This window comes from Canis lupus, chromosome 35 (assembly GCF_011100685.1).
Source record: "Canis lupus familiaris isolate Mischka breed German Shepherd chromosome 35, alternate assembly UU_Cfam_GSD_1.0, whole genome shotgun sequence".
NCBI lineage: Eukaryota > Metazoa > Chordata > Mammalia > Carnivora > Canidae > Canis > Canis lupus.
In genome coordinates this window covers 27,179,538-27,206,947 of record NC_049256.1, presented here as the reverse complement: position 1 = coordinate 27,206,947, position 27,410 = coordinate 27,179,538, and the positions used below count along the sequence as shown (strand labels likewise).

Below are 27,410 nucleotides of genomic sequence, written 5' to 3'. Positions count from 1 at the left end.
AGCGACCGGAAGTGCGCCCAGACCGGAAGTGCGCCCAGACCGGAAGCGCGCCCGGCCGGCGGGGACGCGCGGGCTGCGGGGACGGCGAGGGTGGAGCGCCGCCGGCCGGGAGGGTGGCGCTGGGCCTGCTGCAGCCTCCGGGAGGTGGGGGCCGCGGCGGGGGGAGGCCGGGGCTGCGCGCTGACTGCCGAGGAGCGAGCCCCCGCCCTCCTGGCCGTCGGGCTTGGCTTCCGAGCGGCCCTCCCCGCGTCTGGCCGCCGGGTTCCCGGGCGCCGGCGCCATGAGGTCCCAGGCGGCCGCGGTCACCTGGCGGTCGCGCCCCGCAGGTGAGGTGAGAGGCCGTGCGTTCCCGGCTTCCCGTCGGCGCCGAGGACGGCTTCCATTCCAGCGGAGCGGCCCCGCGCGGCGCCCCGAGTCGTCACGGAAACCCGCGCTCCGCGGCGTCTGCGATCTCTCGGTGCTGGCGGCTTCCCTACCGCGGAGACTTTCCTAACCGAGTGGGGTCGGGAGCGGAGAGCGCGCGTCTGCCCAGACCGCCGGGTGCACGGAGAGCTACCGGGATGGCCGCGGCTTCGGGGTTCCGCCCGGCCCAGGCTGGCCCGGCTGCAGAGGAGCACGCGGGTATTATCAGAGTGAAGGTGAAGGAGGAAGACCCGCTGTGGGGGCCAGAACCCTGCCTGCCGAAGGGTCTGTCTCACACCAGGGAGCTCCGCCGCCAGCGCTTCAGGCACTTCTGCTACCAGGAGACCCCTGGGCCCCGCGAGGCCCTCACCCGGCTCCGGGAGCTGTGCAGACGCTGGCTGCGCCCCGAGTCCCACAGCAAGGAGCAGATCCTGGAGCTGCTGGTGCTGGAGCAGTTCCTGACCATCCTGCCCGAGGAGCTCCAGGCCTGGGTGCGGGAGCAGCACCCCGAGAGCGGGGACGAGGTGGTGGCCGTGCTGGAGGACCTGGAGAGGGAGCTGGACGAACCCCGACAGCAGGTGAGGATTTGCACGGTGCCATCTTCCCTGGAGAACTTGGGGGCATGGGTCCCCGGTGGAGTGCATGCTGTTAACTTCACACTGGTGGCTGCAAATTCTGCTTTGGGGCATTCTCATTTGATCACCCGTGCAGAGGAATCCGTTCATGCTTAAGGAGTAACAGTGTTTGGTGTTTTTTTTTTTTTTTTTTTTTTTTTAAGCTTTTTAAAAAATTTTCTGTTTATTCATGAGAGAGAGAGAGAGAGGCAGAGATATAGGCAGAGGGAGAAGCAGGCTTCCTGAGGGGAGCCCGATGTGGGCCTGGAACCCAGGACCCCGGGATCACGACCTGAGCCAAAAGTAGACGCTCAACCACTGAGCCACCCAGGCGCCCCTGTAAGAGTGTTCTTGTGAGAGCTGGTCCAAATAGGTCGATGATTTAACCAAATTGGAAACCTTGATCCGTTGCTTACCAGTAGAAAATATATTTTATTTAGTGACTGAAGTTAAAGTTGCTGTCTCTTCTTAGGAGTTGCAGTACTTTGAATATATGTGAAAACAAATTAGTGTAATATAAGGAGTACCTTCTAGGAGAGACAAAGAAGTAGCCAGATTTAATAGAACTATCAGGAAAACAGTGAATGGTGAGATTTAGATTCCATAATAGGCCCTGTCACTAATGAGCTGTGTAACCTTGGGCATATCACACCTTCTCAGGGCTTTAATGTCTTCTGTACTACAAAGAGATTAATTGCATCATTTTCTAGATACTTTTTTAGTACCTGGAATTGTTGGTATGGGAGGTGTATTGAGCCCAAAATTTGGTCTTTCGTTATTACACTAGAGATTATTTTTAAGAGAGTATACTTGTGTTCTAGGACGGTAATTATAGAGCATAATAGAGCCTTATCACCAAACACTTTTACATTTCTCTAATGATACTATCCATACATTTCTCTGGACTCTTTAAATATGAACACATTATATAGACAGTCTGAGCTATTTTTTCTTTTCTTTTTTTTTTTTTTTTTAAGATTTTATTTATTCATGAGAGACACAGAGAGAGAGAGGCAGAGACACAGGCAGAGAGAGAAGCAAGCTCCATGCAAGGAGCCGGTCGTGGGATTGGATCCCAGGTCTCCAGGATCAGGCCCCTGGGCAGAAGGTGGCGCTAAACCCCTGAACCACCCGAGTCTGAGCTATTAAAACACGTTTTTCTGAAAGTCAGATCTTTCCTATGAGACTGATAAGTAGGGACCTGAGTCCGTAGTATAATGCTGAAGTGGTGCTGACTCATACATGAATTTTACCAGCAAGTAGATGTTTTGGGGCCACCAAGTAAGAGCAGCTGAATGGAAAGTATCTGATTGCAGCAGAATGCAGCAAGTTGTGAAGACATACTAATGTGCCAAATGCCCATTCACCTCCACATCCTTCCTCTTGGCTTTCCTGGACACAATCTCTGGGTAATGTTTATTTGCAGGGTTCCCTCCCATCTTTGTGTATCTTTCACTAAACTTTTTTGTGTTTGAGAAAGTGAGCAAGCACAGGTTTACAAGTGCTACTGAAGCGTGCTGGTGATAAAATTTCTGCTAGTGAGCATAAAAGAAGCTTTAACAATTGAAGAAAAGCTTGAAAATATAAAACACTTTGAAAAAAAAAATGGAAGAATCTGACACATTGGTTGTGGCACTGTTATGAAGGAGTCAGCTTTGCATAGTGCTGGAGACAATGCTTGGAAATAAGAGAAAGGTATCTAGGTGGAACAAATCCAGTGCTACAAAGTTTGTTAAAACAAAGCCCAAGGAAGTAGAAGAAATAGAACATCTGTTAGTGTGTGGATTGAGTACCAAAGGAAGAAGCAATCAGAGGCAGCCTTTCTCAAAGACAAGGTCCTAGCAATATATAAAGACCTTAAGAAAAAAGCTGGAAATCCTGCAGAAGTGCCTTCATTTGTGTCTGGCTTAGTGACTTGAAGAACCGCCATGCTTTCCACAATGTTAAGCTCTCTGGTGACGCTGTGAGGGCAGGTAGAGGGAGCTGTAGACCATTCTGCCAGTGTTAAGAAATTTGATTGATGAAGAAGGCTGTACCCTGGATCACATTTTTAATTTTGATGAAAGCAGCTCTATTGGAAGCAGATTCCCTCAAAAGCCTGTATCTCAAAGGAAGAAACATACATTTGAGGGCTTGAGGCTACAAAAGATCATCTGGTGCTATGCTGAGTGTAAATGTCAGTGGAGATACGAAGCTACAGCCTGTTGTGGTTCATCACATTGCCTACCTGCAAGCTTTGAAAGGAGTTGTAAAGACTAGCCTACTATAGTTCTAGTGGAAGAGGCTGGATAATAGGGCAGATATTAACTGATCTTTTAGGTGATGCTTTTAAAAAGCAACTGCAAGAGGAAAAAAATTGTCTTTCAAAATTCTTAAGAATTATAAGCCATCCGAGCCATCCTTTGATAGTTGGTGAATTTTCTTCATATATTAAAGTTCTCATTTTTCTTCCTAATATAACTTCTTTGCTCCAGCCCCTTGATCAGAGTGTGATCACAGCCTTTAAAGCTTATTACTTAAGGAGAACATTCCAGATGTTTATTGCACCTACAAGGGGTGATATACACACAAAGTTTTTGCAGTCTGGAATCAATTCAACATTAAACTTGCCATTGATGATATTGTGGTGGTTTGGAATGATGTCACAAAAGCCTTGCTTGGAGTGTAACATAAAATTCTCCCTGATTTAGTTCATGATTCTAAAGGCCTTGAACCTTCACAAGAGCTCTTCTGAATCCAGGCGAGCTGCATTGCTCTGGCAGAGGAAGCTGAATCAGAAGTTGAGTGTGAAGATCCTGGGGAGCTGCTGCAATCCCATGCAGAAGATCTTTCTGTAAGAGCTACAGCAGCTAGTTTCAGGCACAGATGGAGGGTGTGGAAGAAGGTGATGCTGTTCATTTCTCACTCACCTTGTGCTTTAGGCATGATTCGGGAGTAGCAGTGGACTGAGGAAGATGATGGCCGTGCAAAATACAGGGGGATCGAGCTTCATGTGTAAGATTTTGTTGAAGCCATAGAAGCTGCTGCTTTATTGAATGAAAACTAAGTATCACTAGGTATCTCTTTTTTCAGTCAATGTCAAAGTTAAAGGAAAAACAAGATGATGAGCCAGAACCATTATTATATTTCTTCTAAAATCACTACAGGGATCCCTGGGTGGCGCAGCGGTTTGGCGCCTGCCTTTGGCCTAGGGCGCGATCCTGGAGACCCGGGATCGAGTCCCACGTCAGGCTCCCGGTGCATGGGCCTGCTTCTCCCTCTGCCTGTGTCTGCGCCTCTCTCTCTCTCTCTGTGTGACTATCATAAATAAATAAAATAATATCACTACATTTCTTGGAAAATGTGCAAATACTTCTCCACATGAATTTTTTTTTTTAATTTGAGAGAAAAGGTGGGGAGGGGCAGAGGGAGAGGGAGAAGCAGACTCCCTGCTGAGCAGGGAGACCCATACCCCATACAGGGCTCGGTCCTAGGACCCCGGGGATCATGACCTGAGCCACCCACGTGCCCCTCCACCTGAACTTCTTATGACAGTGTCTCTTTTTTTTTTTTTTTTTTTTAATTTTTTTTTTTTTTTTTAATTTATTTATGATAGTCAGAGAGAGAGAGGCAGAGACACAGGCAGAGGGAGAAGCAGGCTCCATGCACCGGGAACCAGACGTGGGATTCGATCCCGGGTCTCCAGGATCATGCCCTGGGCCAAAGGCAGGATGACAGTGTCTCTACCCTTGCTTCACCCTTTCCTTATACCTCTTTCTAACACAATAACTTTGCCTTTGTAAGGTAAAGCCCTATATGAGATGCAATAATTCTTTATATCTTTTTGACTATGCTTTTATTTTTACTAGAATTGCTATCGTTTTATTAGTGCTCTGGTGACAGAGTTGTATAGATGTTCAGTAGTCTACCCTGTAACTTTATTTTCTCCAAAAATCTTGGTATTTTTTTGTGCAGTTTTGTAGAAAGCATGTTTCTTCATGAGTTCACTTGTTATAACATAGATGCCTGTATAAGCAGTCTCTTACTCTAGCCAGCACACCTGTCCCTTTGTTCCAAATGAACAGTATTGGTTTTTTTTCCTTAAAATGTGCCTGTTACTTTCGGATTTTCCTCTTTTAGCTTTGTTAAGGAATGTTGCTGCCAGCTGAACACAGTTATCCCCTGCATTCAGACAGTTGGCTTTATACCCCTTCACTTTACACCACTTTACTTGCATTTTTACCTGCATTAGCACAGTAATGCCTCTTCTTCATAAAAATGAAAATCCTCTTTGGATTTCTTCTGGTGAGTAAAACCAGGAACGAATGTAGGTCTTTTGTACAGGGGAAGTAGCCCAATGTGAACTGACAGAAAGTGAGGGACACTGTTTGCCTTATGCCATTTTGGCTTACATTAGTTTTTCTAGGAACTCTCTACTTCTGTATAGCAAGGGAAACCTGTATCTACTCTCCCCTTCTTTCTTCCTTCCCAACATTTTTTACTGTTGATTTTGCTCATGTCAGCAATGTAGCTACCTAGATACTTTCCCAGCTTTCCTTGTACTAGAGTTGGCTCTGCAGCCTAGCTCTGGCCAGGCGCGATAGGCATGTTTTCTGGGAGTTTCTGGGAGAGCTTTTACTTTCCTTATAAAATGGAACAGATGTGTTTAGTTCACTATTTCCTACTTCGTGTTTTGAACCTAAATGTGGTATCTGGAGCCGTGGTAGCCATCTGGGGACCATGAATGATGATAAGCATGAGGAGAACACTGTATGTTAAGAATAGCAGAGTGGAGATAAAACCACAGCTGGGGTCCCCACAAAACCATTAGTAAGTGAGGCGATGCACACACCTGCCCTCCCCTGGACTTCTTGTCATGTGACAAAAATAAACCCCTTTTTTTTTAAGTTACTGTTAGTTAAGTGTTCTAACTAATGGGGAAATATATGCATTTCTAATGAATATAGCCATATTTACTACACGATTTTACAACTAAAACTTTCTTACTAGGCATTTTAAAAAATAAAAGCCAGGAATCATAGAGTGAAAGACAAACGATCATCTAACCAGTTTGAGGTAATTTTGGCTTTTACTTTGTTACTGCCATCGCATGTCACCCTTTAAACCCTGGTGGTGGAGGTCCTTGCAGGACTGCTCGAGTGGGCAAGCAGACAGGCGTATACCCACTGTGGGAGAGGAGGAATCAGCAGGAGAGGACTGGCAAGGAGCTGTAGGGATGTCTGGTTTCATATCTTAGTTGCTCTAAGAGTTGTGCTTATATTAGCTTTACGGAATTGGTATGATTACTATAAGCACCGGGTTCCCCCTGTTCTCCAGATGACTTCTATCCTTACTCTAGGACCCTGCCTCCTCTTGTTAGGGAAGGATTTCGGCAATTGAAACACAGCCCATTTTTTATACAAACCAATCTATGTAGGATATCGTATTCCTAAGATCAGGGAAGGGAAAACCTTACCAAGGAAACTGGCTCATCTGTTTTTTGAATTTGAATTTGTTTTAAAGGAGATTGGTTTAGTTTCTTAAACACTTTGCACAGTCTAGGAAGTGTGTAAATTTATAACGTGGGTCCTGCTGGGAAAGGACCTTGACACGTGAATTCCTTTAACCTTGGCTTTCATTTCCTCATACATCACTGAGTTTTTGCTTTTGGAATATTCTGGTCTGTTATAGTTCAGTATCCATGGGCATTTCCTAGCCATGCAGCAGAACAAGTTCTACCATTTACACCTTTTACAATTAACTTAGACTGTTTGAGTGTCTTGTTCTGCCTGTGAATTTGAATTATTCAAATTATTCAAGTAACTGTGAAATAGTTCACAGTTCTGAGAGTTTTTTTTTCCTCCACGAATCCACTGATCTGTAGAATTGAGAGGGCAAAAGAGCAACACTGTTGTCCTACAATCTACAGTAGTCACGGTTTGATGTTAGGTGGGTCAGGAAAGTTTTTCCAGTGTCTTATGTTTTTTTTTTTTTTCAGTGTCTTATGTTTTTAATCCTAATCACTGTGCATACTCCAATCATCTTTATTCAGTTGATACATTTTGGGAGAGTAGGATGACAATGCTAGAAACAAAATTGCTTCTATTCATGGATATTGCTGATGAATATACAATTATCTATAATTTCTGCATTTTAAAGCATAACATTTCACTAGTTGACATCTGAATGTTGGCATGGACTGTACTTTTTTCATTTTTTTATTTTTGAAAGATTTTATTTATTTATTCATAAGAGACAAAGAGAGAGGCAGAGACATAGGCAGAGGGAGAAGCAGGCTTCTTGCAGGGAGCCAGATGCGGGACTCTATCTCAGGACCCTGGGATCAATCCCTGAGCCAAAAGCAGATGCTCAACAGCTGAGCCACCCAAGTGTTCCTCATTTTTTATTTTTAAAGGATAAAAATCATAACCATTTTTTAAAAAGATTTTATTTATTTATTCATGAGAGACACAGAGAGAGAGGCAGAGATAGGCAAAGAGAGAAGCAGGCTCCTCACAGAGAACCTGATGTGGGACTCCATTCCCAGACCTGGGATCACACCTTAAGTCAAAGGGAGACACTCAACAGCTGAGCTACCCAGATGTCCCTTATAACAACATTAAAAAAAAAAAAAAAAGATTTTATTTATTTGACAGAGAGAGAGAGAGAGAATGCACAAGCAGAGTGCAGGGGTAGAGGGAGAAGCAGACTCCCTGCCAAGCAGGGAGGCCAGTGCTGGGCCCAGTTCTCAATGACCTGAGCCAAAGTCAGATGCTTAAATAACTGAGCCACCCGGCGCCCCACACGAATAGCCCTTGGAGTTGCTGATCATGTTCTAATTTTTTACCTAGGTAAAACACTTTAGATTTAACACTTTGTGTTAAATCATCAAGCTCTGTGCTTTTGAGCTGTGTACTTTTTTCTAAGCATATAACACGTCAATTAAAAACTGTTTAGTTACAGGGCTCTTGGGTGGCTAAGTCAATTAAGCATCCAACTATTGGTTTCCATTTAGGTCATGAACTCAGCATCCTGGGATCAAGCCCTGCATCATGCTCCAGGGTCAGCAGGGAGTCTGAGTCTTTTTCCCCTTCCCCCCTGATTGCATGCTCATTCTCTCTCTCTCTCTTTCTCTGAAATAAACCTAAGAAATTGTATTAAATAAAAGATTTTTATCCCATTGTGATGTCTCCTGCATGATAGGCTAGGATATTTGACTACATGCACATATTTAGATTTGTATGTCATGTGAATGAGGAATTATTTTTGTAAAGCCAAGATATAGTGAGGGAAATTTTCAGAGTTAACCAAGTTTGTAAATGCCTACCAGAGGATAAGCTAAATTTTTACTTGAATTTTGAAGTTAGATGCAGAGCATGGGTACTTGAGGCCAAGTAGGTGGTAGAGCATGGATTAATTGGGTTTCCACACCAGTGTCTTATATATTGATAGATCAACTTTTTTTTTTTAAGATTGATTGATTGATTTATGAGAGATATACAGAGACAGAGGCAGAGACATAGGCAGAAGGAGAAGCAGCCTCCTGCAGGGAGCCCAATGTGGGACTCGATCCACAACTCTCGGATCACATCCTGAGCCAAAGGCAGATGCTCAACCACAGAGCCACCCAGGCGTCCCAATAGATGAATTTTTTTTCTTTGTTTTGTCCTCAAGAATATTTGGTAAGGCAGACTATTGAAATGTTTGGTTGGGTTGCAGTATGGCTTCTATGAGGCTATTGCACAGGAAAGCAGGTGTGGCAGGAATGTGAAGTGGCCAGGCTACTTCCCCTGTGAGTAGCAGACTCAGAGAGATGGGATCAGGTGCCATAGTCAGAGCTTCCAACTGGAAAGTCCAAGCCTGATTTTGGTGTTCTTTTCACTGTAAGGTTTATTAAGTAAATACAAATCAGAATATCTGTTCTTAGGGAGATGACACCTTTTTTTTTTTTTTAACTTTTATTCTTGCTCTGTTTTAGAATTAACCATAGAGATGTGATTAATCCCAGAGACTATTCTTTTGAGACAACTATAGGAGGTTATTATTGGCTGTTGAATACAGATTTTCATTAATCTGTTTTCATTAGATTTCACAGTGGCAGAGATTGAGAATAGAATCTACCTAGCACATCTTCACTCCCAGTTTACTTGTTGCTTATAAAGGTCTATAGGTGAAATGAGTAGAAGTCTATAAGTCAATGAAAGGTCTCCTAAACTAGGGTAGCATAACACCCCAGCACACAACTTTTCTCATTTTTTTTTCCTGGTGAATGGCATTGATGCTTTAGACTTCATCTGAAAGGTTATATGTAGATACACTATTTCAGTGGAAAAAGATAATGTAAGTTGATAACAAACACAGTGTTACAGTGATTGAAATGCCAGACAAGAACATTAAGAGTTTCTGATAACAAACTGTGCCAACCAGTGAGCCATTAGCCACCTTCCTGGGTTTCTGTGATATTCCCCATTGTACACTATTACTTGCGGACTTAGCACAAGCTGATGTTAGACTGTAACACAGTCCAGGAAAACATACATACTGGATGGTGTCACAGCTGAATGTATAGATTCATATTTTACTGATATTTAGTAAATCAATTTACACAAAGGCTAAAAGAGCTTCTGATTTCCAAAGAAAGTGAAACCTAATCAAACCAACGGTGCTATATGGATAATTCGGAGGTAACCATGCTTTTATATTAAAGGTAGTGTTAATTTGAAGTTAACAGCAACAACTTTTCTTCTGAATATTCCCGCTAGATAAACCTGTTTGGAGCATTGATGTCCTCTTGTATTCAGCCTCTTCCTTATTTAACCACATCATCAGTAAAATATGAGTCTGAGTTTGTTCATGTTCCTGTAACAAAATATCGATGTAAACAAACAGATACGGTTCTAGAGGCTGGCAGTCTGAGATAAGGGTGCCATCACAGTTAGGTGGGGGGTCTCTTCCCATTGCAGATTTTTCATTGTATGGCAGAAAGGGGCTTAAGCTGCTCTGTGCGAGATCTTTTATGAGGATTAATCTCTGTCATGAAGGTGCCATCTTTATGATCTAATTTTCTTACGAAGGCTCCATCTCCCAAAACCATCTAGGTGGGTGTTGGGATTTTCACATGTGACTTGTAGTAGGGGGAACACAAAATTCCAGACCAAAGTAGAGCCAGAGATACCACCTGCCAGTGATAAGTAGAAGAAAATAAGCAAACAGAACCCAGGGAAGCTGAGGAGTACAACCCACCAGCTAATGTGCATGCACCTGAATTCTGAGGGGATGACCCTATTAGGTAATAACTTAATAAAGTATTACTGTGTCTTAGGTTCATCTATACCCAGTGAAGATGACTGTGCTGCCTAAAACCCAAAACTTAATAGAAAATGAATTTTTAAAGTTAATAGTATTTTAAACACCCAAGTACTAGGATAAAAAACATGAATGACTTTTTTTATTATTTGGGTGTATAGAATTACTCAAAATCCAGAAGTAATACCAAGAAATTTTTCTTTGTGAAACAATTTATAAATGTAAAACAAAAACCCCCACAAGCAAATTAAATAAATTAGTACAAATGTTTGTAATATATGTCATAGATAAAAGCTAATCTTTTTTTAATCTTTTATTTATTTTTAATTAATTAATTAATTTATTTATTCATGATAGAGAGAGAGAGAGAGAGAGGCAGAGACACAGGAGGAGGGAGAAGCAGGCTTCATGCCGGGAGCCCGACGTGGGACTTGATCCTGGGACTCCAGGATCGTGCCCTGGGCCAAAGGCAGGCGCTAAACTGCTGAGCCACCCAGGGATCCCCAAAAGCTAATCTTTTTAAACAGAAGTGCAAAAAAATCCTCAAGAGACATGAGCAGATTTCATAAATAGATAAATGAATGACTTTTTTTAAAAATATTTTTTTATTCATGAGAGACACAAAGAGAGAGGCAGAGACATAGGCAGAAGCAGGCTCTCAGCAGGGAGACTGATGCGGAATTCCATCCCAAGACCCCGGGATCACAACCTGACTCAACCACTGAGCCACCCAGGCATCCCTTGAATGGCTTCTAACTGTACGAGATGTTCCACTTCAGTCATAAAGGAACAAAACTACACTGAGGTACCCTTTATCACCTATTAGATGGCAAAAATTCAAAAGCTTGGCCACCACAGTCTGTTGGCCTAACTAGGAAGATGGGTCCTGTCCCTACATTGCTGGTACAAGACGGTACCATCCCCATGGGGGCAGCGGGGGAAGATTTTGGCACCATCTGACATCTGGGCATTTACCCTCTGATCGACCTAGCAATAATCTTTCTGGGAATTTACTTTGAATATACACATCTACAAATAAGAGAACATAGACATGTTTTTTTTTGTTGCAGCTATTTCTTTGTAAAAGCAAAATATCGTAAACAACTTAAATGCTCATCCATAGAGTGATTGTGCATATGTGTGTATAAACTATTGTGCATCAGTATAATGTGGCATCATGTACACATAAAAAAGAATGAGGAAGGTTATCTAGGGACTAGTATGAAATGACTTTCAGATAGTATTTTTATATTAAGTGAAAAAGAAAGAAGGTGAACTATATATAGTATGAAAAAAAGTACAGATTTGCATTAAATTTGTATATATTATATATACACATATGTACCAGTGTTAGTGTGTGTGTATATATATGTTTTATTTATTCTTGTAAAAATAAAGGGTAAACCATCAACAACAAAAATAGTTTCTTTTTTTTTTCCCAAAAATAGTTTCTTATGGGAGTGGGTAGGGTGGAGTAGAATATGAGCAAGACTTCTCTGAATATATATTTTGATTTTTTTATATCAAGTAAATGTTGTAAGTATTTAAAAATAATGTTAAATTCAAAATGATTAAACACAAATGAACTCACCTGTATATCAAATTAATAATAGCAAAAAAATAATTCAGGTAACTTGAACACCGTATTCTGACTACATAATCTCAGTGGAATACTGCCTTTGGACATATAAAGCTGCAAAGACAGATTTTACTCAGTAGGTATGTTGTTGAGAGTGTTCTACAAGCATTGTAATTCTGAAACTTTTGTGTTTATTGTAGGTTACAGCAAATGAGTAAATATAAACATTGTATTGAACTAGGCTTTGTTTCACTGCCAGAGCGACATATTAAAATGGAGTATGGAAAGAGGAGGTAAATCTTGTGGTGTTGAAATTGAATTGAATTCATGATAATTTAGGACTATATTTGCCAGCTCTACCCAGGAAAGGGCCTGGAGGGGGTGACACACCATGAACAATGAGCCTACCTACTACTCTGTCTTTGTTACTAACACTGTTGCTCTAGAATGAATCGACTTCTTGGGAACATAGTTGAAACTAGATCTGGGACAGGGAAGATATAATGTGGTCCTTGTGTTTATTGTGGAAAGCATGGATGTGCTAGAAAAAAAAGTGGGGTCATGTTCAAAGGATGCAGGAGCCTGATCAGAGGGGCGCTGGAGGCCAAGTGGGAGACAGTTTAAGATCAAGGTGAATAAGGATAGAATGGATTACAAAGTTAAGTCTATAGTGATAACTCAGAATGAGAGACAGAGGGGTGCCTGGGTGGCACAGTCAGCGAAGTGTTTGACTCTTGATTTTGGCCCACGTCCTGAACTCAGGGTCATGAGGTGGAGCCCTGTATGAGGCTCCATAACATGGAGCCTGCCTGAGATTCTCCCCCCCTCTCCCTCTGGCTCTGACTTCTTAAAATTGAATGTCATGAAAAGGCAGGCAACTATTTTAGATTAAAAGAATCAAAAGATGTAATAACCAAAAACAATGTATAAACATTGTTTCACAGAGTTAAAAAACCATAAAATATATTTTGGGGACAGTTAGGGAAATTTAATTATAAACCATATACAAGATGATTAGTGTGAGGAGAAGATAATGTTTCTTTTTCACCCAACACTGTTACCCAAGGTGATTTCCTTTTTCCCATCCGTACCACTGGGGTAATGATTTTCCACATTTATTCTAAAACAACTGTCAGATTCCTTCCTGGATTGAATAGCTCATTAGTGACTATTAGCTAATTTGCATAATCCTCACCACAAATATTTATTTTTAATTACTCATACTGAAATCCATTTACAATTTACTTTTAATTACCACAGCGTACGGAGGATTTCTCTAATGTGTTTCCGTTGTTATTTCCCCAAACAGAAACCACAGGGATGGGTATCAGCTTCTGTTCGGGGGGACAGTTTGTGTTATGTGGCTCTGGTCTTATTAGCCTCTTCTTACTCTGTCTTGCACTCCTCTTCAGAATTCAGTGGAGACTTTCTCTCCTTACATCCTATTTCAGTAGAAGAATGTTCTGCGGTTTGTACAGTATATTAATTTCCAAATGCACCTGTTTGTCCTCAGGTCTCACAGAGTACACATAGGCCAGAGACGTCTGTGGAGGAAATGACTCCTCTGGATACCGCAAAGGAGTCCTTGGGGACCCAGTTCCAGTCTGTGGAAGACAGCATGGAATGTGAATCTCCAGAGCCACACCCACTGCAAGGTAATGGTGAGGATCATTTAGTCTGGAAAGAGCATGAGATCTGAAAGTGGGAAGGATCTAGTCGCTGAGAAGTTATCAAACCTCCTTCTATCGCTACCTTACTGAATATAGCTGGAGGAAAAGTCAGCCAGGGTTGTGTGATGCTATTAAAGGAATTGAATTAAGCAGCCAGGTGATTGTGTAAGAAACCATTGAATGCAAGATTTTTCTGTGGATATTTTGCAATGGAATTAATTACTTGTGGATAAACCAGAGGTGCATCTGTGGATGTATGTTAAGCGCTTATCACTATAGCCATAGGTCCCATTTCTATAGGCTCTGCTCCAATTTTTGTCACGTATGATATTTAAGACTTGGAAATACTACTTAGAAATTCTACTAGAGAGAATGGAATTTGTGAAGTCTGTGTCCCTTAGCACTTCAAGGACTGTTAATAGGGTAATGTGTAGTGGAGGCAGGAACACTGGCTGGCCTGCTTCTGGAGCAGTTGTCTTTTCCAGAAGACTTAAGTATAATTGATAGAAGTTTTTCATCTCTTAAAGTCCTAGGCAGTCTCTCTTTATCCTAGACTTACTAATATTGTTCTCCTAACTCTGGACCTCATATGCTCTTGGTTCTCATTTACATTGCCCTGTATTCCCCACCCCCCCCCCAATCCCAAATTCATCCTTGTTTGTCTGCCTTTTCTGCTTATGGCTCTACAGCATGGCACAAAATATATTAGTGCAGAAGAAACACCCTCCGTATGAACACCTTGTCAATCATATTTTGGGATCACACTTCCCATGAGTGTTGTCATCTTCATTATAAAATTAGTCAGCACATTTTTATCTATCACTTGCCTGTGTGGTCATGTGTTAGATAATGGAAAAGATGCTGGAGAAATTCCTGCTTCTTTAGAAACTTAGTGTTTTAGTTCTACATACGGAACAGTTAAAGAATAAAATGTTACATGCTGGTTTGTGTTATGAGTAAATTTATTTTTTTCAGGAAAGGAGAACTTACTGGTGAGTTTAAATTAAGCTTATGGGAGTCTTATTGGAAGAATTAAGAGTTAAGTGAGGCCAGATTCACAGTAACATATCACTAATTTGAATGTAGTTTTGGAAATTATGAAAATTTGAGAATGATTTAAATTCACCAGTTTAAAACTTGGTATGCAGATTGGTAGTATAAACAATGTTGACTTGAGAGAAAGTATTTTTCCCATAACACTGTCTAGAGGTGATGTGCTAATCCCAAATTATTCTTTTTTTTTTAATTTATTTTTTATTGGTGTTCAATTTACTAACATACAGAATAACCCCCAGTGCCCGTCACCCATTCACTCCCACCCCCCGCCCTCCTCCCCTTCTACCACCCCTAGTTCGTTTCCCAGAGTTAGCAGTCTTTACGTTCTGTCTCCCTTTCTGATATTTCCCACACATTTCTTCTCCCTTCCCTTATTTTCCCTTTCACTATTATTTATATTCCCCAAATGAATGAGAACATATAATGTTTGTCCTTCTCCGACTGACTTACTTCACTCAGCGTAATACCCTCCAGTTCCATCCACGTTGAAGCAAATGGTGGGTATCTGTCATTTCTAATAGCTGAGTAATATTCCATTGTATACATAAACCACATCTTCTTTATCCATTCATCTTTCGTTGGACACCGAGGCCTCTTCCACAGCTTGGCTATCGTGGCCATTGCTGCTATAAACGTCGGGGTGCAGGTGTCCCGGCGTTTCATTGCATTTGTATCTTTGGGGTAAATCCCCAACAGTGCAATTGCTGGGTCGTAGGGCAGGTATATTTTTAACTGTTTGAGGAGCCTCCACACAGTTTTCCAGAGTGGCTGCACCAGTTCACATTCCCACCAACAGTGTAAGAGGGTTCCCTTTTCTCCGCATCCTCTCCAACATTTGTTGTTTCCTGCCTTGTTAATTTTCCCCATTCTCACTGGTGTGAGGTGGTATCTCATTGTGATTTTGATATGTATTTCCCTGATGGCAAGTGATGCAGAGCATTTTCTCATATGCATGTTGGCCATGTCTATATCTTCCTCTGTGAGATTTCTGTTCATGTCTTTTGCCCATTTCATGATTGGATTGTTTGTTTCTTTGGTGTTGAGTTTAATAAGTTCTTTATAGATCTTGGAAACTAGCCCTTTATCTGATATGTCATTTGCAAATATCTTCTCCCATTCTGTAGGTTGTCTTTGAGTTTTGTTGACTGTATCCTTTGCTGTGCAAAAGCTTCTTATCTTGATGAAGTCCCAATAGTTCATTTTTGCTTTTGTTTCTTTTGCCTTCGTGGATGTATCTTGCAAGAAGTTACTATGGCCGAGTTCAAAAAGGGTGTTGCCTGTGTTCTTCTCTAGGATTTTGATGGAATCTTGTCTCACATTTAGATCTTTCATCCATTTTGAGTTTATCTTTGTGTATGGTGAAAGAGAGTGGTCTAGTTTCATTCTTCTGCATGTGGATGTCCAATTTTCCCAGCACCATTTATTGAAGAGACTGTCTTTCTTCCAATGGATAGTCTTTCCTCCTTTATCGAATATTAGTTGCCCATAAAGTTCAGGGTCCACTTCTGGATTCTCTATTCTGTTCCACTGATCTATGTGTCTGTTTTTGTGCCAGTACCACACTGTCTTGATGACCACAGCTTTGTAGTACAACCTGAAATCTGGCATTGTGATGCCCCCAGATATGGTTTTCTTTTTTAAAATTCCCCTGGCTATTCGGGGTCTTTTCTGATTCCACACAAATCTTAAAATAATTTGTTCTAACTCTCTGAAGAAAGTCCATGGTATTTTGATAGGGATTGCATTAAACGTGTATATTGCCCTGGGTAACATTGACATTTTCACAATATTAATTCTGCCAATCCATGAGCATGGAATATTTTTCCATCTCTTTGTGTCTTCCTCAATTTCTTTCAGAAGTGTTCTATAGTTTTGAGGGTATAGATCCTTTACATCTTTGGTTAGGTTTATTCCTAGGTATCTTATGCTTTTGGGTGCAATTGTAAATGGGATTGACTCCTTAATTTCTCTTTCTTCAGTCTCATTGTTAGTGTATAGAAATGCCACTGACTTCTGGGCATTGATTTTGTATCCTGCCACGCTACCGAATTGCTGTATGAGTTCTAGCAATCTTGGGGTGGAGACTTTTGGGTTTTCTATGTAGAGTATCATGTCATCGGCGAAGAGGGAGAGTTTGACTTCTTCTTTGCCAATTTGAATGCCTTTAATGTCTTTTTGTTGTCTGATTGCTGAGGCTAGGACTTCCAGTACTATGTTGAACAGCAGTGGTGAGAGTGGACATCCCTGTCTTGTTCCTGATCTTAGGGGAAAGGCTCCCAGTGCTTCCCCATTGAGAATGATATTTGCTGTGGGCTTTTCATAGATGGCTTTTAAGATGTCGAGGAATGTTCCCTCTATCCCTACACTCTGAAGAGTTTTGATCAGGAATAGATGCTGTATTTTGTCAAATGCTTTCTCTGCATCCAATGAGAGGATCATATGGTTCTTGGTTTTTCTCTTGCTGATATGATGAATCACATTGATTGTTTTACGGGTGTTGAACCAGCCTTGTGTCCCGGGGATAAATCCTACTTGGTCATGGTGAATAATTTTCTTAATGTACTGTTGGATCCTATTGGCCAGTATCTTGTTGAGAATTTTTGCATCCATGTTCATCAGGGATATTGGTCTGTAATTCTCCTTTTTGGTGGGGTCTTTGTCTGGTTTTGGAATTAAGGTGATGCTGGCCTCATAGAACGAATTTGGAAGTACTCCATCTCTTTCTATCTTTCCAAACAGCTTTAGGAGAATAGGTATGGTTTCTTCTTTAAACGTTTGATAAAATTCCCCTGGGAAGCCATCTGGCCCTGGACTCTTATGTCTTGGGAGGTTTTTGATGACTGCTTCAATTTCCTCCCTGGTTATTGGCCTGTTCAGGTTTTCTATTTCTTCCTGTTCCAGTTTTGGTAGTTTGTGGCTTTCCAGGAATGCGTCCATTTCTTCTAGATTGCCTAATTTATTGGCGTATAGCTGTTCATAATATGCTTTTAAAATCGTTTGTATTTCCTTGGTGTTGGTAGTGATCTCTCCTTTCTCATTCATGATTTTATTAATTTGAGTCTTCTCTCTCTTCTTTTTAATAAGGCTGGCTAATGGTTTATCTATCTTATTAATTCTTTCAAAGAACCAACTCCTGGTTCTGTTGATCTGTTCCACAGTTCTTCTGGTCTCGATTTCGTTGAGTTCTGCTCGAATCTTTATTAACTCCCTTCTTCTCTTGGGTGTAGGATCTATTTGCTGTTTTTTCTCAAGCTCCTTTATGTGTAAGGTTAACTTTTGTATTTGAGTCCTTTCCAGTTTTTGGATGGATGCTTGTATTGCGATGTATTTCCCCCTCAGGACTGCTTTTGCTGCATCCCAAAGATTTTGAACGGTTGTATCTTCATTCTCATTAGTTTCCATGAATCTTTTTAATTCTTCCTTAATTTCCTGGTTGACCCTTTTATCTTTTAGCAGGATGGTCCTTAACCTCCACGTGTTTGAGGTCCTTCCAAACTTCTTGTTGTGATTTAGTTCTAATTTCAAGGCATTATGGTCTGAGAATATGCAGGGGACAATCCCAACCTTTTGGTATCGGTTCAGACCCGATTTGTGACCCAGTATGTGGTCTGTTCTGGAGAAAGTTCCATGTGCACTTGAGCAGAATGTGTATTCAGTTGAGTTTGGATGTAAAGTTCTGTAGATATCTGTGAAATCCATCTGGTCCAGTGTATCATTTAAAGCTCTCGTTTCTTTGGAGATGTTGTGCTTAGAAGACCTATCGAGTATAGAAAGAGCTAGATTGAAGTCACCAAGTATAAGTGTATTATTATCTAAGTATTTCTTCACTTTGGTTAATAATTGATTTATATATTTGGCAGCTCCCACATTTGGGGCATATATATTGAGGATTGTTAAGTCCTCTTGTTGAATAGATCCTTTAAGTATGATATAGTGTCCCTCTTCATCTCTCACCACAGTCTTTGGGGTAAATTTTAGTTTATCTGATATAAGGATGGCTACCCCTGCTTTCTTTTGAGGACCATTTGAATGGTAAATGGTTCTCCAACCTTTTATTTTCAGGCTGTAGGTGTCCTTCTGTCTAAAATGAGTCTCTTGTAGACAGCAAATAGATGGGTCCTGCTTTTTTATCCAGTCTGAAACCCTGCGCCTTTTGATGGGGTCATTAAGCCCGTTCACATTCAGAGTTACTATTGAGAGATATGAGTTTAGTGTCATCATGATATCTATTCAGTCCTTGTATTTGTGGACTGTTCCACTGAACTTCTTCTTAAAGGGGAATTTTAAGAGTCCCCCTTAAAATTTCTTGCAGAGCTGGTTTGGAGGTCACATATTCTTTTAGTTGCTGCCTGTCTTGGAAGCTCTTTATCTCTCCTTCCATTTTGAATGAGAGCCTTGCTGGATAAAGTATTCTTGGTTGCATGTTCTTCTCATTTAGGACCCTGAATATATCCTGCCAGCCCTTTCTGGCCTGCCAGGTCTCTGTGGAGAGGTCTGCTGTTACCCTAGTACTCCTCCCCATAAAAGTCAGGGATTTCTTGTCTCTTGCTGCTTTAAGGATCTTCTCTTTATCTTTGGAATTTGCAAGCTTCACTATTAAATGTCGAGGTGTTGAACGGTTTTTATTGATTTTAGGGGGGGATCTCTCTATTTCCTGGATCTGGATGCCTGTTTCCCTTCCCAGATTAGGAAAGTTTTCAGCTAGAATTTGTTCAAATACATATTCTGGCCCTCTGTCCTTTTCGGCGCCCTCGGGAACCCCAATTAAACGTAGGTTTTTCTTTCTCAGGCTGTCGTTTATTTCCCTTAATCTATATTCATGGTCTTTTAATTGTTTGTCTCTTTTTTCCTCAGTTTCCCTCTTTGCTATCAACTTGTCTTCTATGTCACTCACTCGTTCTTCCACCTCGTTAACCCTCGTTGTTAGGACTTCTAGTTTGGATTGCATCTCATTCAATTGATTTTTAATTTCTGCCTGATTAGCTCTAAATTCTGCAGTCATGAAGTCTCTTGAGTCCTTTATACTTTTTTCTAGAGCCACCAGTAGCTGTATAATAGTGCTTCTGAATTGGCTTTCTGACATTGAATTGTAATCCAGATTTTGTAACTCTGTGGGAGAGAGGACTGTTTCTGATTCTTTCTTTTGAGGTGAGGTTTTCCTTCTAGTCATTTTGTTCAGTGCAGAGTGGCCAAAAGCAAGTTGTATTGGGAAAAAGAGAAAAAGAGAGGAGAGAAAGAAGGAAAGAAAAGAGAAAGAGAAAAAAAAGGGAAGAAAAAAAACGAAAAAAAAAAAAAAAGAAGAAAAAGAGAAAGAAAAAGAAAGGAGGAAAAAAAAGGGGGTGGGGGAAGGAAACAAATCAAAAAGCAAAACAAAACAAAAGAACCACGGGGGAGTATCTTCTGATTCTGTGTACTTTAAGTCCCTTGGCTTCTCCTGGAAGTTGTCAGTCTAGCTGGTGTTCTGGGGGAGGGGCCTGTTGTGCTGATTTTCAGGTGTTAGCAGTTGGGGGAGCTGCCGTGCCCCTGCCTGGTGCAGGGCTCAGTGGGGGTTGTTTACCCCGTGAGGCCGCAGGAGGAACAGCCCCAGTGGCGGGGCAGCTCTGGAAACCTGGATTCAGCTCCGGCAGGAACTCCGTCTGCAGGGCCTGGAGGCTCTGGGGCGGGGCCGCTGATCTGCTCAGCTCGGGGCAGGAGCTTCCTTGCTGTCCTGGGCCCTCCCGGCCTCTGCCTGTCCCGGGGGAGGCCGGATCCTGTGCTGTGTCCCAGCGCTCTGTGCTCCGGAGTCTGCGCTGTTGGATTCGCGCTCCCGGGCCCCGCAACCCCCTCCGCGGAGCCGCCGCCCGAGCCCCTCCGAGCTGCTCCTGGAACCGCGCAGCCCCCTCTGCACGGAGCCTCTTCCTCTGCCCGAGCCCCTCCGAGCTGCTCCCGGGGCCGCGCAGCCCCCTCCGCGGAGCCGCCGCCCGAGCCCCTCCAAGCTGCTCCGGGTCCCGCCGGGTCCCACCGTGCGCGCTGCAGCCCTTAGGGAGCTCGGTGCACTCTCCTGGGCGCGCAGTTGCTGTTACTGTCCCGGGGAGCCCGAGGGCATCCTCGCCCTCCTGGGTCCTGCTCCAACTCCCTGCGAGCCCCTTTCCCCCGGGAAGGTTGGTGCAGCTCCTGCTCCTCCGGGACGGGGCTCTCCTGTCCTGGGGACACTCGCCCTGGCCTCAGCCCGGCTCCTCGCGGGCCCCTCCCCCTTGGAGGCCTTTGTTCCTTTATTTCTTTTCCCCCCCGTCTTCCTACCTTGATAGAAGCGCGAACTCTTCTCACTGTAGCATTCCAGCTGGTCTCTCTTTAAATCTCAGGCCGAATTGATAGATTTTCAGGATAATTTGAAGGTTTTCTAGGTAATTTGGTGGAGACAGGTGATTTGGGGACCCTACTCTTCCGCCATCTTGCTCCTCCCCCATTCTTTTTGTTTTTTTTAAAATAGTTTCCTTAAGACTAGCCAGGCTTGAGTTATTCTAAATGTTTCTGTTATTATGAATGTTCTAAACATTTATTTTAATATCCTATATTAAGTCAAGTCAAAGAGTTTTCACTACTTCAGGCTCATCTACTACTATGTATTTATTAAAATTAATAATAAGGATACTTGTATTGGGTTTATAGTTTCACAAGCCTCAAAAGTGAGCTGATGTAAGTATATGATGTTGAAACCTACATCCCAGATGTTGCTGTAACAGCTAGCCTGTCTTAATAGAACAAAATGTGGTATAGTCTCAGGCCTTTTTTTTAAAAAAAACTATTACTGGGACACCTGGGGGGCTCAGTTGATTAAGCATCCAGCTCTTGATTTCAGCTCAGGTCCTGATCTCAGGGTTATGAGATGGAGCTCCACATCAGGCTCCAGACCATAGAGCCTGCTTAAGACTCTCTCCCTCTGCCCCTCCCCCTGCACTTACTCGTGTGTGCATGCTCGCTCTCTCTCTACAATAAATAAATAAATCTTTAAAAAAATCTATTACTGAATTGCTGAGGCTTCTCTAGCCCAAAAATTGTCTTTTGTACTAAATAAATAAATAATAACATCAATTTGCTGCTTGTTTTGCATAAAACAGTGCTTTACTTTTAAGGCTAATCCCACATACTGCTCTGGAAAGTCACATCCTGGCTTTTTACCTTTACTATATCAGAACTTTTTGTTCCTGGCTGGGTTCTTCATTTGGCTTCTCTTCCTCCAAGGTTGGACTCCCTAACCAACTTGTGTGCCTGGAGCTTCTATTTCTACCCCGAGCTCTAGTGGCTACTTGGGCAATGAATATATTTCAAATTATATTCCCAAATATTCTAATTGTTTTTTCTTTATATTTTAGGGTCATTTTTGTGGCTTTCCATGATGTCTCAAAGCATGGGTGGTGATGATAACCCCAATACCTTGGACACTCATGAACCAGAAGTCAAACCAGAAAACATGAGAGAGAAGTTCTTCAGAAGCTTAGCAGTGTTATTGGAAAACAAAAGTAATAATACCAAGATATTTTCTAAAGCAAAGTACTGTCAATTAATAAGGGAAGTGAAAGAGGCAAAAGCAAAGGCAAGAAAGGAATCAGTTGACTACCGTCGCTTGGCTAGATTTGATGTGACCCTTGTACAGGGAAATGAAAAGCTGATTGAGGCTGTAAATGGGGAAACAGATAAAGTACGGTATTACTTACACAGTGAGGAGTTATTTGACATTCTGCATGATACCCATCTCAGCATTGGACATGGTGGGCGTACCCGCATGGAAAAAGAATTACAAGCAAAATACAAGAACATCACGAAGGAAGTTATAATGCTATACTTGACACTCTGCAAACCATGCCAACAGAAAAATTCAAAACTCAAGAAAGTTCTAACATCAAAGCCAATTAAGGAAGTTAATTCAAGATGCCAAGTGGATCTTATAGATATGCAATCGAGTCCTGATGGGGAGTATAAATTCATCATGCATTATCAAGACCTTCATACAAAGTTGAGTTTTTTGCGGTCACTAAAATCTAAAAGGCCTAAGGAAATTGCACATGCTCTTTTAGATATTTTTACAATTATCGGAGCACCCAGTGTCCTGCAATCTAACAATGGAAGGGAATTTTCAAGCCAGATTGTCGGTGAACTTAGTAATATTTGGCCAGAATTGAAAATTGTCCATGGGAAGCCTCAGCCCTGTCAAAGCCAAAGTGCTATGAATCAAACTAATGAGGATATCCAAAATAGGATTATCTCCTGGATGCAAACTAACAATTCATCACACTGGGCTGAATTTTTGTGGTTCATTCAAATGACCCAAAATCAGCCCTATCACCGAGGCATGCAACAGATTCCACTTGAAGGCACATTTAACTCTGAAGCTAAGCTAGGCCTGTGTCATTCTCAGTTGACAGAAGAGCTTATTGCTAGCCTGAATCCAGAACGTGAATTAGAGCAGGTTGACAGAGAATTAGAATATACACCAGGAGCTCAGTATGAGGAGAACGTCGAGACTGGCACAGATAGTAGTGATGTTGAGGAGAATCTTACAGCTATTCCTTCCAGGACCATGAAAAACCTTCCAGAAAGCAGACTTAAGTTTTTATCCTGTATAGTTTGTGAGAAGGTATGCTCAGGTGCTTATAGTTGTGTGTCGTGTGATGGAAATGTCCATGCAATCTGTGGGGTGCCCCCTCAACATGACACTGAGGGCTGTCCTCACAAAATAACGTGTAGTCTCTGCTATGAGACCACTACAATGAAAAGAAAACATGATGAGATCCAAAGAAGTTCAACTGGTCAACCTTCCAAAATGCTGAAGCTGTCAGAGACACCATTCTCATCAGACAAAGTAGGAGATTGGGTAAGAGTCTGAGTGTCTGCTGGGGAAGAGCTTCATTACACCTCCCTGTGCTTGTGATGGGTAAGAATGTTTTGGCGTGGTATATATGCTAACACACAGTTTGGCCGACTTGGATTTGTTTTCTCGAGAAAAGCCCATTACTGTTTAATGCCTCGCACCACTCCTTTTTTGGGGTTGAAACTTACAACCTTGAATGCTGCTTTATTTGTTGTGTGGGGTGATGACAGTGTCTCTTTCACTCCTTTCTGGTGTCAGACATTTTTGCGGGGGAACAAAAAAAGCTAAGATCTAGGGGATAAGTGGTTGTGTAAGGGTGAGTTTCTGTAGGAGGATGAATGTGAGAAAAGCCAAACTTAATGTTAGTTGTCATTGTATGTGAGTTTGGGTGGAGAGGTAAGCTAAGAAAGGCATCTCGAGTCAAGTGAAGAAGTATTTAGGAAGGGTGAGGGATGATCAGTGTGGTTTTGAGATAAGGGGTTTGGGTTGAGAAAAAGCTCAGTTTTCAGATTTAAATGGACAACATGAGATAAGTCCAAAGAGGTTTATTTTAATTCAGTAGGTTTTATAAAGTAGAGTTAATGTATGTCCAGTTTAGAGTTTTGAAATATGGAGGTTACACATGACTTGGGCCAGTGGTACCCAGAGTATGATCTTTAGGTCAGTGCTGGTCTGCAGACTGTTTCTACTAGTCCACAGATGGGAAGGTATACTAATCAAGAGTCTTTAGAAAGTTATAACAATTTGACATCGCTGTAGTACCTGGACACAGATTAATGAACTCATATTTCTGAATTCAATATAGGCCAGTTTGGGTATCATTAACCTCTCAGGGCCAGTCACTGTGGTGGGAGTTGCACACCAGTCAAGCACATTTACAACGTATGACATTTTATGGCTAGTTTGTCTGCTGTAACTCAGAAATGTAAACATTTATTTTCTTTACAATTTTAAAACTTTTTAAGTTTTTAATCAAGCCTAGTTTTTTTTTTCAAGCCTAGTTTTTAATTTGTAGTTTAATGTATTAGATAAAGGAGGAGAGTAAAATTGGTGTTACTTATTTTTAATCCTAATCTGCAGATGGTGAAACAAGCTTCGCTGGACTTTTTTGTCAAGAAAAAACATACCTTTTCTGAATATGGTAGCAGTAGTAGAAGAAATGGTAAGGATGGAAGTCGCCCAGAGGAAGTAAAAACCAAAAGAGTTCATACAAGTTTTACTCGGAAGTATGATCCCTCATATATCGAGTTTGGTTTTGTAGCCGTAATTGATGGTGAAGTGCTAAAACCACAGTGTATTATTTGTGGAGATATATTGGCTAATGAAGCAATGAAACCATCAAAACTTAAGCGGCATTTATATTCAAAACATAAAGAAATAAGTTCACAACCGAAAGAATTCTTTGAAAAAAAGAGTAGTGAATTAAAAAGCCAACCAAAGCAGGTGTTTAATGTTTCTCACATAAACATCAGTGCTCTGCGGGCTTCGTATAAAGTGGCGCTCCCGGTTGCCAAGTCAAAAACGCCATACACAATCGCTGAGACGCTGGTGAAAGACTGCATCAAAGAAGTCTGCCTGGAGATGCTGGGTGAGTCAGCAGCGAAGAAGGTGGCTCAGGTGCCACTTTCTAATGACACCATAGCTCGACGCATTCAGGAACTGGCCAGTGATATGGAAGACCAACTCATAGAGCAAATAAAAGAGGCAAAGTATTTTTCATTGCAATTTGATGAATGCAGAGATATTGCTAACATGATCATTCTTTTAGTGTATGTGCGATTTGAACATGATGATGATATAAAGGAAGAATTCTTCTTCTCAGCCTCTTTACCAACAAACACGACTAGCTCAGAACTGTATGAAGCTGTGAAGAATTACGTTGTCAACAAGTGTGGTCTGGAATTTAGGTTTTGTGTAGGAGTATGTTCTGATGGTGCAGCTTCCATGACAGGAACACATTCTGAAGTGGTTACCCAGATTAAAGAGCTTGCACCAGAATGTAAAATCACACATTGCTTCATCCATCGAGAAAGTCTGGCTATGAAAAACATATCAGCTGAACTGAATAGTGTGCTTACTGACACAGTAAAAATTGTGAATTATGTAAAGTCTAATGCATTAAATTCAAGATTGTTCTCCTTATTATGTGACAATATGGAAGCTGATCATAAGCAACTGTTACTGCATGCTGAGATACGGTGGTTATCACGAGGAAAAGTTCTATCAAGAATGTTTGAAATACGGAATGAACTCTTCGTATTTCTGCAAAGCAAGAAACCAGTTTGGTCCCAACTTTTCAAAGATGTGAATTGGACAGCCAGACTTGCTTATTTATCTGATATCTTCAGTATTTTTAATGATCTTAACGCTTCCATGCAGGGAAAGAATGCAACATGTTTTTCAATGGCTGATAAGATTGAAGGACAAAAGCAGAAGTTGGAAGTGTGGAGGAACCGAGTTTCCACCAATTGCTATGACATGTTCCATAACTTGACAACAGTTATCCATGAAGCGGGTCGTGATCTTGATATCGTCCATCTGCGAAGAGTTGTCAAGGAACATCTTACAAACTTGTTGGATTGTTTTGAATTGTATTTTCCATCAAAAGACGATCCACGCGTAGGAAACTCTTGGATCCAAAATCCATTTCTTCCATCAAGAGAGAATTTGAATCTAACTATAACCCTCTGGGGTGACTTGCTAAAGCTGGCTGCTGATGAAGGCTTGAAAGTGAATTTTGAAAGTACAGCATCACTTGCTTCATTTTGGATAAAAGTTAAAAATGAATATCCTGAGCTTGCTGAGGTCGCTTTAAAATCCCTTCTCCTGTTCCCCTCAACATCCCTTTGTGAGACGGGGTTCTCTACTTTGAGTGTTATTAAAACAAAACACAGAAACAGTTTAAATATCCATTATCCCCTGAGAGTGGCACTGTCCTCAATCCAGCCTAGATTAGACAAGTTAACCAGCAAGAAGCAAGCGCATTTATCACATTAATGACTTGAAGGTATTCTGACAGAGTGTGCATACACACATCAGGGAATATGGAGTTATGATTAAAATAGCAGTTCTCTATATAAATTGTCTATATGGACACTTTCAGTTAAATGTACAGTTTTTTAAATTCTTTTTTCTTGTATTTATTAAAATGTAACTTTAAATCTGTTGCTTCTAATATTAAAATTTTGGTCTTACATTTTGTATGTCTTTGTTATTATTGTATTTCATTAGCCCTGTAGGACACACTATAGGACAACTTCAGGATGGCAGTGATGTCTCTGAAGTGATTCATTAGGTCAGTGATGGGAAGTGCACTTGAGGGTGGAAGTAGAACTCGGGTGCCAGGGTCAGTAAGGTTGCGGTTTCTTTAGTTGGTTGTGGTTGGAAGCTGATGTTAAGCTTCCTCTGTTAGGTGTGTTTATGTGGGTGAGGTGGGGAAACACTTACTTGTAATGGTGTCAGGGCTTTGGATTCATATTGATAAGTTCTGATTTCATCACATGGGGGATTGGGCCATAGTGACAGAGTTTAGATAAGGTACAGATTTTTAGATTTTGCTTGAGCCGATTGCTATTAAGGTTTCATGGGACAAAGCCAGGTATTTTAGGACTTCAGGTAGATGTAATAACCTCTACTGTGTGGAGATGATTCACAAAAATGCCACACATATCTGCTCTCCCATCAGCACTCGCTCAGAATTACTGAAAACAGACTTTAACCCAAAGCATGTTCTTCGGTGTAAAACATGCCAAGACCCTTGGAGAAAACTAGTCTTTTCCTAGAGAGGGAAGCAACATAACAGTAAGTGCTTCTTTTCAAAGAAATGTGACTTGGAAATTTGAAGAAGGGAAGGATATTTAGTAATACAAAATGTCACTACTACTTTATTGATTAAAAGGTTTCATTGGAATGGATTCCAAAAATCTTAGAAAGTGGAGGAAATGTTTTTCACATTC

General features: G+C 41.5%; 1 protein-coding gene across 1 annotated transcript; it reads left to right on the top strand.

Moving 5' to 3' along the window:
- Positions 1 to 253: 253 nt before the first annotated feature.
- On the top strand, positions 254 to 26,657 carry ZBED9 (zinc finger BED-type containing 9). Its single transcript, XM_038584453.1, has 4 exons — positions 254 to 980; positions 13,394 to 13,535; positions 21,959 to 23,457; positions 24,535 to 26,657. Exons 1-4 carry the CDS (start codon positions 561 to 563, stop codon positions 26,449 to 26,451), a joined length of 3,978 nt encoding a protein of 1,325 aa, XP_038440381.1. The 5' UTR covers positions 254 to 560; the 3' UTR covers positions 26,452 to 26,657.
- Positions 26,658 to 27,410: the final 753 nt, after the last annotated feature.

Coding starts and splice junctions, on each gene's coding strand:
- ZBED9 (XM_038584453.1), top strand. CDS start 561: ATGGCCGCGGCTTCGGGGTTCCGCCCGGCCCAGGCTGGCCCGGCTGCA. Junction 981..13,393: donor TGGACGAACCCCGACAGCAG/GTGAGGATTTGC, acceptor GTTTGTCCTCAG/GTCTCACAGAGTACACATAG. Junction 13,536..21,958: donor AGAGCCACACCCACTGCAAG/GTAATGGTGAGG, acceptor TTTATATTTTAG/GGTCATTTTTGTGGCTTTCC.